The sequence below is a fragment of the Filobasidium floriforme genome (assembly GCF_021052385.1).
Source record: "Filobasidium floriforme strain CBS 6241 chromosome Unknown HD553scaffold_26, whole genome shotgun sequence".
NCBI classification, from domain to species: Eukaryota; Fungi; Basidiomycota; class Tremellomycetes; order Filobasidiales; family Filobasidiaceae; genus Filobasidium; species Filobasidium floriforme.
In genome coordinates this window covers 48,562-61,157 of record NW_025763647.1, presented here as the reverse complement: position 1 = coordinate 61,157, position 12,596 = coordinate 48,562, and the positions used below count along the sequence as shown (strand labels likewise).

Sequence of the window (12,596 nt, the reverse complement as noted above, 5' to 3'; positions counted from 1 at the left end):
GAGTCGGACGAGGATCTCTTGACGCCGACGCTGATGAGAGGAAGGCTGATGGGGCCGCTGATGAGGTTACGCACCAGGTATACAAGCGATATCACGTCAAAGGTAGTTCAGGTTCAGCGAGACTGAACGCCATGGCCTCGTTGATCTCATCGAGGCCGGTATTGACTTGATGATCATAAGAGGACTCACCTCGACCTGGCAGACTCGTATGCCTTGCCAAACCGCCTGCTCCTGCCACCCCAGTCCCACCTTGCCCATCCAAGTCTCCCTCTCCATCATTCTCCAGAACATGTTCGTCCGCGCCTAGCCTCCTCCAACTGTCCTTCAACTTCAGTGATCCTCCTCGACCAGGCATCAGATTTGCACCCCCCGTCCTGGAATGAGATGCGGGTGAGGCCGTGGAATTTGTAGGCCTGATCGTCTCTCCTGAGCTTGAAGTCGTTATCCCTCCGATGCTGTGGTTGCTGATACTGCTCTTGATGCCGTTACTTGCGTTGTTGTCAACGTTGAGGTTACTGCTGCCGTACTGATGACCTTGACTTTGCATCATCCGTTCGAACCCGATCGAAGCGTTCCCACCAGACGTAAACGATTGATAGCCCTGACTCGTGTTTGTCGAATTGGACACGGGTGGGGGACGGGGTTGTCTGAATATAGACATCGCGATAGAAGAAGAAGCAGAAGGAGGATTGGAAAGGAAGGCTATGGCTATATGGCTATGCCTATGTGCAGAATCCGTATGGGTCGTCGTCAAAGGGCCTTTTTTAGGTTTCGATGGGTGGAAGCAAGTGGGTGTGTGTGTGTCGGTCTCACCCTTGTGATGCCTTGTGCCTTGTCCGAACCGAGATCTATCGCTCTTCTTACCCTATCGCTCCCGTGCTATGCTCATAGCAGTATAGCAAGGCCATCGAGGGCGACCGGTGGCAGTCGTGAATGGGGATGTCGACGACGAAACGATCTGACGATCGCATGGTCCCGACCTCGTTGGTTGTTGTTTGATGACCGAGGTCGTTTGATCTCGGCGCGCGACTAGCAAACGACCGTGTGCGTCTCACTCGGATCTCCCTCCCATCTTCGATAGCGTACAGCCTCGTTACATGAGCGGCTACAGAAAGATACGGCTACGGCAACCAAAGCCATCTTCCTTCCGCATGCGAGACGAGACGAAACAGTCTTGCCAGACCGAATGTTCGAGGAAGAAATGCTGTGTTGCAGTTGTACGCGATACTCCTGCCTCGGAACCGACCGCACAGCGATCGAGCGAAGTTGGTCCGGCGTGATTCTCTAGCGCGAGCTATGCCAGAGCCAAACACGGGAAGCGGGAGGAAGAGGCTATGCCTGCTATGTCGCCGTCGATACGGATCAATCGATGTCTCACTGATGACCATGTTGCACACCTGGCAGCTGGTAGTTGGTAGTTGGCCAGAAGCAAAATAAGCCGACCCAAAGCAGGTGGGTGAATGATATTTACGACATGTGCAATAGCACAGACGAGACAAATGGATCTTCCGGATTTCTACCACAAGGTTTGCTTGAACTAAAGCGCCGTTGTGCCACTGATGAACTGATGCCTTGCGCAGAGATAGGCCATATCAAAGTCATCATCCCGGGGCTAGCCATCAATCTTGCTCAGTGGTTATGACCTATTCTGAATGCAGATGAGAGGGACTATGCTATCCTGAAACAGATCTTAGTCACTCTTTCTATCCTTGGAGCAATCACCATGGGCTAAGTCAATCTCCCCAATGGTCTCGAGAATGTCATCGGTGCGGGAGTTGTAGCTCCAATCTGAGATCAGATGTCATTCAGGGTTCCATCGTCGGATCACCACTCCCGCTCCCCATAGTTGGCGAATTCTCAGTCGATCATGCGTCGCTTACTGACCAGAAGCCGCGCCTGAAAATCAATGGCGTTGACAAACTATGCCAGCTACAATCATGCGATGTTCCAAGTTGATCCATCTATATGCTCTCAGTCTGCATCTATAACCCTGCGAGTACTCCCGAGTCGTTACTACCCTGAACGGCTCCGCCGCTTTCTATCACCTTCCACACGACAGGTCCGTACACCTGCGCCTCGCTATCCTTGACCCAGGTCCAGCCGTCGTCCTTGTGCTCGAAAACAGGTCCCTTTTCGGGAGCCAACGTATCATAATCCAGCTCGTCAACGATGGCCGTGATGAACTCGCGGACCGGCTTAGCGATCCACCGTTGTTGAGGATACGCTCGGACCCGTTCGACCTGGTCGTCTGCCGTTTTGACCTTCTTCGTCCGGGCGAATAGGGGTCCGTCGAACCAGCCGAGATGACCCCCGTGAGCGGTGACGGCGAGCATGACGTGACTCGACTTCGTGACCTCTTCGATCGGCAGGGCAGCTATTACGGAGGGAGAAGGTATCGCATCAGCGAGGGAACACATGAAGTTATGGGGCCTCGTCAACTCGCACTCACATCCGTGGATGATGGGATCGTCAAACGCGTTGATCCCCAACAACGGCCTCTTTACCTTCCCGATAAACGCCTTCGAACTGGCATGCGCATAATAATCGTCCGCTCCCTTGAACGGGAACACCCCTCCGTCCTCCTTCCTCAAACCTCCAAGTTTGCTAGTGATCAACTCGTCAAACTCTCTCAGACGCAGGTGCCGGCCCTTGCGTTTCAGCCTGACGACCTCGTCTGCCAATTCGCCGTAAGGAGTGGCGAGATCGTACTGCTCCGTAGGCAAGACGGGGAGTTTGGCGAGTTCGGCCTTGGAGAGGAACTCGCGAGGGGCAATGTGACGACCGACCGTGCGAGCTAGGTTTTGACCCATCGAGGACGAGTAGACGCGGGATGAGAACCAACCGGTCTCGAGCCTGCAGAGTGAAGGTACGGCAGTAAGCGTGGTTTTGCTCGCAAGAAACGCCCCAGATGGTTTCGAAGACTGACACTGTCGACATGGCCGGGATATCCCACGGACATCCCAAGGAGATCCCTCCCTTTAACAAACAACCCTCTCCCTGTTCTCCCATGTACCTTGCCAATACCCCTGCGCCTAAAGAGAACCCTAAACCGATGAGGGGCGAGGAAGGGAAGGAAGCCGCCGTCTGGTGGACGACGGTGTTATAGTCGCCCGTATATAGGGCCGAGTATGCTTGTTGACTCGTCAGGGGAGCTCCGGCGCATCCTCGATACTAAGCGAGACGCGGTTGAACGTCAGCGGTGCCGTGGGTATGGCCACCAGATGATATATCATCTGATCGCGAGGCTCACATTAGCGACGACTCCCCGTCCACCAAGTCCACCTTGGCTTTTCGGACGCACGACCCATTCCAGGACGTTTCGAACGTAGGATTCATGTGACCCGCCTGTGAGACCGTGGGCTACGATGATCGTGGGAGCGTCAGGCGGGAGGTCTTTATGGTTAGGAGGGGTGATGTCCACTGCACTGAGATTGTGACGTGTTCGTCAACTCTAAGCGGGCGTTCAGGCGAGCAACTTCGCAGGCTCACATCGTCCCTCCATCCCGGACTCGCAGCAAAGTCCGCTCGTAGACCACCTTGTCTACAATGTTGAAGTTGCCTACGACGCAGTACATCGTCTGAAGGTGACCGCTACATGCACCGAATATCTCGATTGACACCATTAGCATGATGAGGAGGGCTTATACATCGAGAATAACGCACCTCTTAATCCACCATGACGGATTGAACGACCCCTTCAAGCTGGGACACCGCTCGAGGATGAACTTGCCCAGCGGTTCGGATCCCGCATGTCCGTTCGACACGACAGCCTCCCCGTTCGTAGGCTTTTCCCCGTTCCCCATCGCTTTACTCGACTTGCCCGCACCGATTCCCCTGACGGCCAGCTTGACGGCCTGGGTGGGCAGGACGTGCACGATCTGACCGGCCGTGGGGGAGAGCCCGATCATGGTGAAGATCCAGGTCCAAAAGTGTTCGAGCAGGAGCGCGATGGATTGGCCGAGCTGTGTCATCGCCGGGGTAAAGAAGCCTGTGATATATACGTGCCTCTTGGAACAGCTCCTTGTCCCCTTTCTTCTACCTTTTTGATCGGCAGATCTCCCCCTTTCAAACTCTAATTTGCACCATATCTTGATCGGATGCATGATGATTTTCCCTTCGAGATGATCGGCAATCTCGGCAAACGTCATTCGGGGAAACGGCGGCCGAGGGGAAGATGTGAAGTAAAAGTCACGTGATCAGGGTTCTCCGTTGATGCCGTCATTTCCTTACGTTACCGGGAGTCGCCGGTTCATGGGACTTCGCCGTAACTAGGACATCATCATCATGCCATGAACGATGCTATCTCACTCGCAATTATTAACGTCTGTAGTTCATCGCACTGCTTCGTCGACCTCGACTACCGTATCTTCCTGTCTCCTGCTTCGACACCGACCGTCTCCGCCCAACATGTCGCACAGCCTCCGTAATCGGCGCATGTCCGAATTCGCAAACCCAAAGAACGTCACCCTCACATCGACCACTTTCAACCTCGACGAACTCGCCGCTCAACTCCCCCAATCTACCCAATCACAACTGCAATCACAGCTCGGAGGAGGATCTTTGTCACAGGTACATCAGACGAGTAGCAAGCCGGGAGTCAAGAGGCAACAGACGTATGTGAGGACGACGGATGCGGTCAGGGAAAAGGAGAAGAAGAAGGGGGAGAGCAAGAAGAGCAAGGTCGGGGAGAAGATCAAGAAGAGGTTGTCCATGAGGTGAGCACCTAGGCGTAATAGTTCAATATACCTTGAAGGCATATTGATCGCGCCCTTTCATCTTTCCCACCGACCGTCAGATACGCCGAACCATCGCCATCGATCCCCGCTCCTCCGATCCCTACCCTCCGCATAGATCCATCCTCCATCTCCAACCCGACCGACCCTAACGATCCTACTTCCACAACAACCCCAATCGCATTCGGAAACTATTCTTTCCCTCACTCCCATTCACACCTGCCTTCTAACCCTCGTGATGGCTTGGCTATGCAGGAAGGCACGAGCAGGGAGGAAGAAATGGTCAAACCCCGTGGAAGTGCGGTACGGTCTTCAGGGGATGGTGGCTATAGCGAAGGAGGTAGCGGTGTCGGAGAGAGGCAGGGTGCGAGGTGGGATCTGGATGGGTTAAAGGAGGATAAAGTGGAAGTCAATACCTGTAAGTTCACGTTCACGCCATACAGTAACACTGTGACTTTGGCTTGTAGTCCACCTCAGCGATGATATAGAACACATACGGAAGGGCTGGAGCTGACATGTGTTTGCATTTATGGTGGCAGTCATCAAAAAGACCCTAGCTGGTGCGGAAGAGGACGAAGTGGCCGATTTCAAGCAGGCTCTTGCTAGGCGGAAAGAATCGAATGCACAAGAGGTGAGTCCGCGTCAGGCACCGCGATTGTCAAGAATCGACTATCGGGGGTTTAGAGAGCTGAGTTGATGCTCATTAAATCGGTGTAGCTTAAAGGTAACGTCTTTAAGAAGTCAGTGCTCCTGCATTCTAGGCATTCCAGGAATCTCAGATCGAGTTCGCTGATTGAATTACCCGACGAATGCTACAGCTACGCACATTTCGTGACTATCGCCAAGGAGATCGGCTTGCTCGAGAACGACATGCTCGAACTGAAAGAGATGCTCACCGAGTGGAAACGCGCGCCGAGTCTATTGGGCGCGGGTACGGGCACTGGGGACGATGCTTTTGGGGGGTACGAGGTGGGCAAGTCGTCGGGGAACGTCTGTGAGCACGAGCATGGGGCTTAATTATCGTGGGCGGGTTGACTGAATCTGGTATGACCGATAGTGGAGAGGAGAAAGACGGTCAGGAACTCGGTCCTCGACCTAGAAAACCTGTACAAGAACCAGATCCAAGCTCTCTGGACCCAAATCTCCGGGTCGCAAAAGTTCCTTCCCTACGTCCCCGGTCGACACCTCATCTGCGAAGCGAGCAACTTTGTCGAACTCAACTCGGCGACCTACAAGGCTAAACAGACGGTGGAGCTCTTCCTGCTGAACGACCTCTTATTGGTTGCTGTGAGAAAGAGGAAACGGAATGAAGGGCCCACGGGGAAGGACAAGGCTCAGGGAAAGGAAGAGGACAAGGTCAAGGGGAGGTTGGTAGCCGAGAGGTGCTGGAACTTGAACGAGGTTGTGGTTGTCGATGTCAAGGATAGCGGAGGTAAGGCGAAAGATGCCGGGCAGCAGACCCCGACTGGGATGTACATGATACTGACCGGTCTTGGCACCCGCCAGATCTGACCAATGCTATCAAGATTCGACGTGGTAAAGAGAGCTTGGTCTACCGCACCAACTATCCTGACGACAAGCGGGTCTTGCTTGGTGCGTTCCGCAAGGTGGCGGAAGATCTCGCTGCCAAGAAACGAAAGGAGAGCGAGCGCGAGCAGGAGCGGAGGAAGAGCATGTGGGCCGGTGATGTGAGTGCGATGTTTATTCGGTCGGCTCCGAATGGGACTGATCAATGTTGATGGCTGACTTGCGGTAGATGACGAACATGAAATCCGGGGATGTACCGCCTCTTCCGGGCATGAGATCTTCGGTTGTGGAAACGGACGAGGCCGACTTGGATTGGCTGGCGACTTTCGAGGACGATTTGACGATGGCCATCGCCGTGCGAGATTGGGAGCAGGCGGTGAGATTGGTGAAAAAAGGTCAGTCTAGGTATATCCGAGAACCCGCGCGCGAGAAAAATTGTTGAGCAGAATCCTCACTTCGTCTCTTCAGGAAAGGAGCACCTGGCCCGACAAGCTAAACGCGAGTCGCCAGATCACACCTTGGCATCCCGCTTGAACAGACTCGAAAAAGAACTCGTCGATCAGGTCGCTTATGACCTGTCGTACCCGGACATCAAGCGATCCTCCTGTGTCACTTGCGTTGGTCATCTGGTCGATCTCGGCCAGGCACAACTCGCAAGCCAAAAGTTTTTGGCCGCCAGGCATGAACTGTTACAACAGCGAAGTCGGATGATATCATACCTCGGGGACGTTCCGGCGTATATCAGCGAGCTGGGTGTCGTCATGTTCACAATACTAAAGCACACGGCGGATTGGTACTTGACGGCGTTCCGGGAAAACCGGATGATTTCAAGTCAGTCGCTATGTTCGCCACTGGTCTCTTGGCGTGTGTGCGTGTGCTCATCAAAGTATGCGCTTGTAGGTCTGGTTCAATGGGCGGAGGTCCAGGTATATCAGTTTGCCGAAACTTTCCGGCGCCAGGTTTACGGTCCCACATCCGACCCCGTAGTTATCGAAGAGTCGCTGCGCATCACCGCACACCACAATCGAAAGGTCAGAGGCAATCTGGAAAAGAAACCATTACTGAATGTCTGCTGACGTCCATCGTGACTTGCGTCACCAGCTACTACGCGACTCTGGCTTGGACTTTACTTTCCTGTTAGCCACGCTTCTTCAGCCCAACTGGAACGAGGCGGATGTCAAGCCTAACCCAATCATCGCGGAAACCGAGGTCCAGAAGAGCGAGAGACCGCCAAACCCGCGTCAAGAAACGATGGAAAGGATCGCAAAGGCAGCCGTGCCTGCGCCGTCACAGCCTATCGACCCATCAGCATATTCGTCCGCACCTGCTCCTGCTATTCCGCGTCCACCACCTCGAAGCGAACGGCGGGCCAGAGCACCACCCAAGACGGAGGGGCGAATCTGAGTGACCAAGGCGTTTGTCGCTTACGATACCACGAATGTACCATTATAGAAGGGGGGAAAGACCGCCGAGCGGCTAGGACAAGCTCGTTGCTAATGATTGGAATCGTATACCTTTGTACAAGAATAGTACGCCATGGTGCGTTATGCTCCAACCTCATCGTGTTTTCTTGCTTTCCATTTCGACTTGCTTCCCAAAGAGCTTGAGAACTCTCGCTTCCACTCCCTCCCCAGCCCATACGTACATGCCCTCAGCGATGGCGAGGTTGTCGGCCTCTGCCTTGTGCAGCTTGGCCATATCAGGCTTTCCTGGTGCTATGGGACCCATCGCAGCACCCGCCATCATTGCCTGCGACCCCATATCACGCGAGCCATCCGCAGCTGATTCAAATTTGGCCAATTTCGAGTGTCAGCGACTGTACGTGATATCAGATCGGGAGGAGGGATTGCTGCTCACCGTTCTCGGATCCGAGCATGAGCTTGAAAAGCCCGTTCAAACCGAACAAGTTTAGGAAGTACCACGACAGCGCCGAAACGTATCGAACATCCATGTCAGGTGTGGCGATATCCCTTTGCAGCATCGCCTTGAACCCGTAGGTAAGGGGGAAAGGCAGTTTAACTGAGAGTGCAATTCCCGGGTGTAAGTCAGTACGATATGTACCGTCCAGAGTTTGCCGGATGATACTGACTGAGGACGAAACCCGAAAAGAAAGTGTTGATCCATTGCATGATGACCATGTTGGGGATCATCATTACAGCCTGCTTCTTCAACCCGTCCATCATGCCATCCATCTGAGAGGGATCCATAAGAGGATTGACAGGTGCGTCCGCCTTGTCCGGGTCTTCACTCAGAGCCGGCTTGACGTATGCTCCAGAACGTAGGGCCGTAGCCAGCGAGGTCGACATGGCTGTATATGCGGCAGGGGGTATTGGGCAGAGAGGTGAGCTCGACCGGAGTAATTGTGATTTCAACATCGCCCGCCTGCAGGTAAACAGCTAGGTTCAGCTTTTGGAACGAGGACGTTTCCGCAAAGCTACAAGCGTACTGTTCTCTGACTTCAGCTGCTGGAAGCTTCTTGGGAGCCGAGTTGAGGAGCATCGTCACATAGTGTCGTAACAGTCCGACGAGGATCTGTACGTATTTCGAGCGAGTTAGAGCTCGGCAGATCGAGACGTATATCAAGGCTTGGCTAACCATGACCAGCGTGATAGGGAATAGCACCCAATCCTATATATATTGAAGAGCGCAGATGGTTCAGTAAGAGGCCCTTCGCTTCCTACAAGCTGGTAGACTCACTCGGATAGCGGGATCGAGGTAGAGAGTTTGTCTGTCATGGTGGGTAACGAACCAGGTTTATCAACTCGTGGAACGCTTCCTGACTCCGCTACTGAAACGTACGTCGAGACTGGCATGACTGATAGTCTCTGTCTCTATTTTTGTTGGCCGAGTCTACAGTCTACTGACGCCCTGTGCCGGTCAAACTTCACTCACATCTGGCTAGGAGCTTATAGAGGACAGAGTGACGGTTGATCATGCTGTGATCCTCGGCATCGTATGCGTTTTCATATCATCAGCCGAGCTTAATTCTTTTATGCGATATCATCATCTGAAACATCCCCGTTGGGTAGCAGCTTGCAACACAGTCATATCCGCTCATCTAGATCGAACCATGAGCCCGCGAGAGACATGCATGAATAACGCTACCTACTGATTGTATTACAAGAATGTGGTTGAATGAATGCTACATGATTATGCATCGACCGCGTCTGTTGGTCGTTTCCGCCTCTTCCCGTTCCCTCTCTGCTTGCACGTACATCTCCTGCTCGGCCTGCATCTCTTCTAGCGAGAGGATCCTAGGCTGCTGGTTTGCGGGCACACCTACAAACCGGGGCTCAGTCGCCGTATTTTCCAGCAAGCTTGGGTCCTGCCAATTACCTCGGATAGGACCGAGGTCGTCTTCAATGTCCTCGTCTTCTCCGTCCTCGTCATCGTCGTCAAAGAGTAGGTCATCGATCTCGACCAGCTCAAACCCACCCACGGCATTGTATGGCGGAGGTGGTGGTGGGGATCGATTGCCGTAAACAATCCTGCTATAGTTCGGGAGGTCTTGAGGAGCAGCCGGAGGCGGCGTAACGGGGAGCGAGGCGGCGGCAACTACCGGCTCGATGGGTACCGCAGCAGGATAAGTCGGCGGGTTCGGGTTATCCATGATCGCAGCGTCTCGTTCGACAGCGGCCGCACGCCCCATACTGTCTGTATGGCGTCGCGCACCCTCCTCCTGAATCCTCTGCAACCTGCTCTGTTCCGCTTCAACTTCCCATCGAGCAATCTGCGCGGCCCGCATGAGCGCTTCCCTCTCCTCCAGTTCCCTCGCTTCCCTGACCCGTCGCTCAGCCTCTTCCCTCTGTCTAGCTCGCTCAGCCGTCCTCCTTCGGTGTTCCGCCGCTCGTCGGTTGTCTCGTTCTTCCTGAGCGGCGAACCTCGCCTCCCACGTCGCATCGATCGATTGCCAAGCTCGGAGCTGGTGGAACCTAGGCTCCGTCTCGGAGAGCCTGGAGACGTAACGTTCGATGAATTCCGGGTAAAGAGCTTCGTGCCCTGCCAAGTGTCGATCATCGGTATAGACTCTTCTCCTGCTGACCGCCGTTGTCGTGGCTCCTGTGTCTTCCTCGTTGCGGTCATCAACCTGGACAGGAGTCGCAGGCCCAGCGCTGGATTCGGCCGTATCAATCGGAAGAATCACGTCCACATCCCTCTCCTCCTGCATCTCCCTCTCGAGTAACCAGAGCGCCCTGACCATCGGCTCGCTCTGGACGTATAGCATGAAGCTTCGGAAAGGCTCTACCCTGCCGAGTGTCGTCCACCAAGCCGTCAACGTCCCGCTAGCCCAGGTCGAATCCAGCCCGACCTGACTAGCATCAATTCTGTACTTCGCCATCAAGCTTCGACGTCCTGCGGCTTGTCGCATAGCTTCCCTGAGCATGCCTACATCGTACCCGGAGCCCGACCCTACGGACCCTGCCGCTCGGCTCTTCGACCCGACCAGTTCCTGCCTGATCGTCTTTCCCGCGTAAAGTTTGGCTGCGTTCCACTTCCCCCGCCTCTTGACGGCTACAAGTCTGGCGAAACTCATCGACATTGGTGTTCCTAGGTCTTCGACGACCTGTCCGAGCTGTCTGGCACGGACCATCCGCCTGACTCGGGCCCCACTGAACGATTCGGTTGTAGGTAGACATAGAGCTGTGATCCGGGCTCGATGTTCCAATCGAACCGAATCAGCTAGAGGAAGCTGCATCGTCTCGGCGTCCTCATCCTCCGTGTCACCTCCTAGCATCTATATCGGAGAGAAATGTGTCCGTTCATCAGACTCAGTTTCCCTGTACGCGGTCGAAGCCAAATTCGAGGCCGAACGTACCATGTTCGAGATCAGCCGCTCCTCTTCCTCTTCCTGCGCCAAAGAAGCCCTGTCGACGTCCATGAACAACTCCCTCTCGATCTCTGCTTCATCCACAGCAAGGCTGCCTGGAGAAGAAGGTCCTGATGAGCCGGAAGGCGATCCATATCCAGACCCGTACGGGGTTGGGGTGGTACTTGATGGAAAACACCGTTTAGGAATGGAACGGATCAAGACGGGCGAGCCCTGCGTTGTTTCGAAACCATACATAGTGATCAGAACATAAATGGAGAAGACGGGCCACCCAGAGAAAGACGTACGAGCATCTTGAGACTGGTCGTCACATCGCTGACAGTCGGCTGTAATCGCCGATCATGTACTCCCGGTAAGAGCTGCATCTGAAAAATGCGGTAGTCCATCAGCCCGGACCCATACACAACTTGCAAATACACGTCATGTGACTGACCCGCTCTATCCCTTTTCCTTTGCCTATCACCTGCGACTGGCGTTGCCGTTCCTGCATCTCCTTGTAATACTCCCTGTTCTCCTCCTCGATCTCGCTCAGAATATCACTTCCATTCTCATCCCCGCTTTCTTGCTCTTCCTCGGTGGTTTCCCCCGCAAAAGAGCGCGAGCCGGAGATCTTGCGTGGGGTGGAGAACGATCTGTTTAGGTGTGGGTTTGTATGAGACGGGATTTGGGTAGGTAGCGAAGGTCGTGGAAAGTTCGAGCTGTGTTTTAAGCTGAGGTCGAGGTTGAGAGGAGGGAGGTTAAGGTTGAGCTGGGGGGAAGGCAACGACCTGATAGGCGCAACGGTCGGGGGCAAATCCAACTTCCTGGCCAACCCCTCCAATGTCCGCCCTTTTGGGAAGGTGGCCTGAACAGGCAATTTTTGACCATAGGCGGGGGACGAGGGAGGCAACAAGTCGGTCTCCAGCCCGGCGAGTTCGAGCTCGTTCTCATCATCCCCTTCATCCGAACTCGCATCATCGTGGACCTTCGCGATAGGACGAAGGGTCACAGGTCTAGCCTTTGAGTATTTCCCGGTCCTCTTATTCAATCTCGAATGTCCAGCTTGACGACTCATGGTAGTTCTTTCAGATTGATGAAGAGCCGCGGTGGACATGGTGGTTGTCGACGCGGTCGCGGTCGAGACCTCCTTTGAGCGATCGATGCGTCTCCTACGGACCGGCCGAGATTGATCGTGATCGCGATTATCGGAGGGGGAAGACCTCTGTCTAGCCCGCTTGAGAGGTCTAGCGGGAGGCATCTTTTTCCTCCTCGTTCGGTTGTGACGTCGCAGAAGACTGAGAAGGTAGAAAAGGTCGTGAACGCGTTTGTAGGATGACGTCGGCGTTGGTTTTAGAGATGTCTCCTTGCTCCCCGCTCCTCGTGAACCTCGCTGCAATGGGTTCAACGCGACCTGAGCTTCCCTTCTAGGGTTAGTTGCGTTTGACGAGTTGTCGATATCCAATTGGATGGCTAGCCTGGCTGGATGGTGTACAAGTCGCAAACGACAAGAAGGGTTGACAAGAGCAAGA

The 12,596-nt window shown here is 54.4% G+C and overlaps 5 protein-coding genes across 5 annotated transcripts; 2 read left to right on the top strand and 3 right to left on the bottom strand.

The window, feature by feature from the left end:
* Positions 1–410: 410 nt before the first annotated feature.
* HD553DRAFT_136321 (uncharacterized protein) lies at positions 411–1,144 on the top strand. Its single transcript, XM_046176640.1, has one exon. It carries the CDS (start codon positions 530–532, stop codon positions 1,031–1,033), a length of 504 nt encoding a protein of 167 aa, XP_046033104.1. The 5' UTR covers positions 411–529; the 3' UTR covers positions 1,034–1,144.
* A 738-nt stretch (positions 1,145–1,882) lies between these two features.
* Positions 1,883–4,061, bottom strand: HD553DRAFT_136312 (Alpha/Beta hydrolase protein). The gene is made up of 6 exons (XM_046176639.1): positions 3,664–4,061; positions 3,490–3,591; positions 3,251–3,425; positions 2,927–3,171; positions 2,450–2,853; positions 1,883–2,374 (listed from the first exon to the last, which is right to left on the bottom strand). The coding sequence occupies exons 1-6, from the start codon at positions 3,969–3,971 to the stop codon at positions 1,983–1,985; spliced, it is 1,626 nt and encodes a 541-aa protein (XP_046033103.1). The 5' UTR covers positions 3,972–4,061; the 3' UTR covers positions 1,883–1,982.
* A 263-nt stretch (positions 4,062–4,324) lies between these two features.
* On the top strand, positions 4,325–7,742 carry HD553DRAFT_352757 (uncharacterized protein). Its single transcript, XM_046183717.1, has 11 exons — positions 4,325–4,715; positions 4,796–5,151; positions 5,273–5,364; positions 5,451–5,473; positions 5,552–5,727; positions 5,791–6,165; positions 6,240–6,421; positions 6,490–6,655; positions 6,729–7,091; positions 7,161–7,291; positions 7,362–7,742. The coding sequence occupies exons 1-11, from the start codon at positions 4,408–4,410 to the stop codon at positions 7,662–7,664; spliced, it is 2,475 nt and encodes an 824-aa protein (XP_046033102.1). The 5' UTR covers positions 4,325–4,407; the 3' UTR covers positions 7,665–7,742.
* On the bottom strand, positions 7,743–9,239 carry HD553DRAFT_318892 (integral membrane protein DUF106-domain-containing protein). The gene is made up of 7 exons (XM_046180942.1): positions 9,060–9,239; positions 8,958–8,988; positions 8,856–8,888; positions 8,707–8,792; positions 8,350–8,642; positions 8,118–8,279; positions 7,743–8,041 (listed from the first exon to the last, which is right to left on the bottom strand). The coding sequence occupies exons 1-7, from the start codon at positions 9,071–9,073 to the stop codon at positions 7,818–7,820; spliced, it is 843 nt and encodes a 280-aa protein (XP_046033101.1). The 5' UTR covers positions 9,074–9,239; the 3' UTR covers positions 7,743–7,817.
* A 37-nt stretch (positions 9,240–9,276) lies between these two features.
* Positions 9,277–12,562, bottom strand: HD553DRAFT_318889 (uncharacterized protein). The gene is made up of 4 exons (XM_046180941.1): positions 11,522–12,562; positions 11,376–11,453; positions 11,077–11,301; positions 9,277–10,995 (listed from the first exon to the last, which is right to left on the bottom strand). The coding sequence occupies exons 1-4, from the start codon at positions 12,323–12,325 to the stop codon at positions 9,403–9,405; spliced, it is 2,700 nt and encodes an 899-aa protein (XP_046033100.1). The 5' UTR covers positions 12,326–12,562; the 3' UTR covers positions 9,277–9,402.
* Positions 12,563–12,596: the final 34 nt, after the last annotated feature.

Bases quoted from the DNA above. Each gene is read 5' to 3' on its own strand.
- HD553DRAFT_352757 (XM_046183717.1), top strand. From the start codon at position 4,408: ATGTCGCACAGCCTCCGTAATCGGCGCATGTCCGAATTCGCAAACCCA. The intron at 4,716-4,795 runs GTGAGCACCTAG...ACCGACCGTCAG, and splicing joins AAGAAGAGGTTGTCCATGAG to ATACGCCGAACCATCGCCAT. The intron at 6,656-6,728 runs GTCAGTCTAGGT...TCGTCTCTTCAG, and splicing joins GGTGAGATTGGTGAAAAAAG to GAAAGGAGCACCTGGCCCGA.
- HD553DRAFT_318892 (XM_046180942.1), bottom strand. The intron at 8,643-8,706 runs GTACGCTTGTAG...GTTTACCTGCAG, and splicing joins GCAGCTGAAGTCAGAGAACA to GCGGGCGATGTTGAAATCAC. The intron at 8,280-8,349 runs GTCAGTATCATC...TTGCACTCTCAG, and splicing joins CTTTTCGGGTTTCGTCCTCA to TTAAACTGCCTTTCCCCCTT.
- HD553DRAFT_136321 (XM_046176640.1), top strand. From the start codon at position 530: ATGACCTTGACTTTGCATCATCCGTTCGAACCCGATCGAAGCGTTCCC.
- HD553DRAFT_318889 (XM_046180941.1), bottom strand. From the start codon at position 12,325: ATGCCTCCCGCTAGACCTCTCAAGCGGGCTAGACAGAGGTCTTCCCCC. The intron at 11,454-11,521 runs GTCAGTCACATG...CGCATTTTTCAG, and splicing joins AAGGAAAAGGGATAGAGCGG to ATGCAGCTCTTACCGGGAGT. The intron at 10,996-11,076 runs GTACGTTCGGCC...TCTCCGATATAG, and splicing joins AGCGGCTGATCTCGAACATG to ATGCTAGGAGGTGACACGGA.
- HD553DRAFT_136312 (XM_046176639.1), bottom strand. From the start codon at position 3,971: ATGACACAGCTCGGCCAATCCATCGCGCTCCTGCTCGAACACTTTTGG. The intron at 3,172-3,250 runs GTGAGCCTCGCG...CGTCTCGCTTAG, and splicing joins GACGGGGAGTCGTCGCTAAT to TATCGAGGATGCGCCGGAGC. The intron at 2,854-2,926 runs GTCAGTCTTCGA...TTCACTCTGCAG, and splicing joins ATCCCGGCCATGTCGACAGT to GCTCGAGACCGGTTGGTTCT.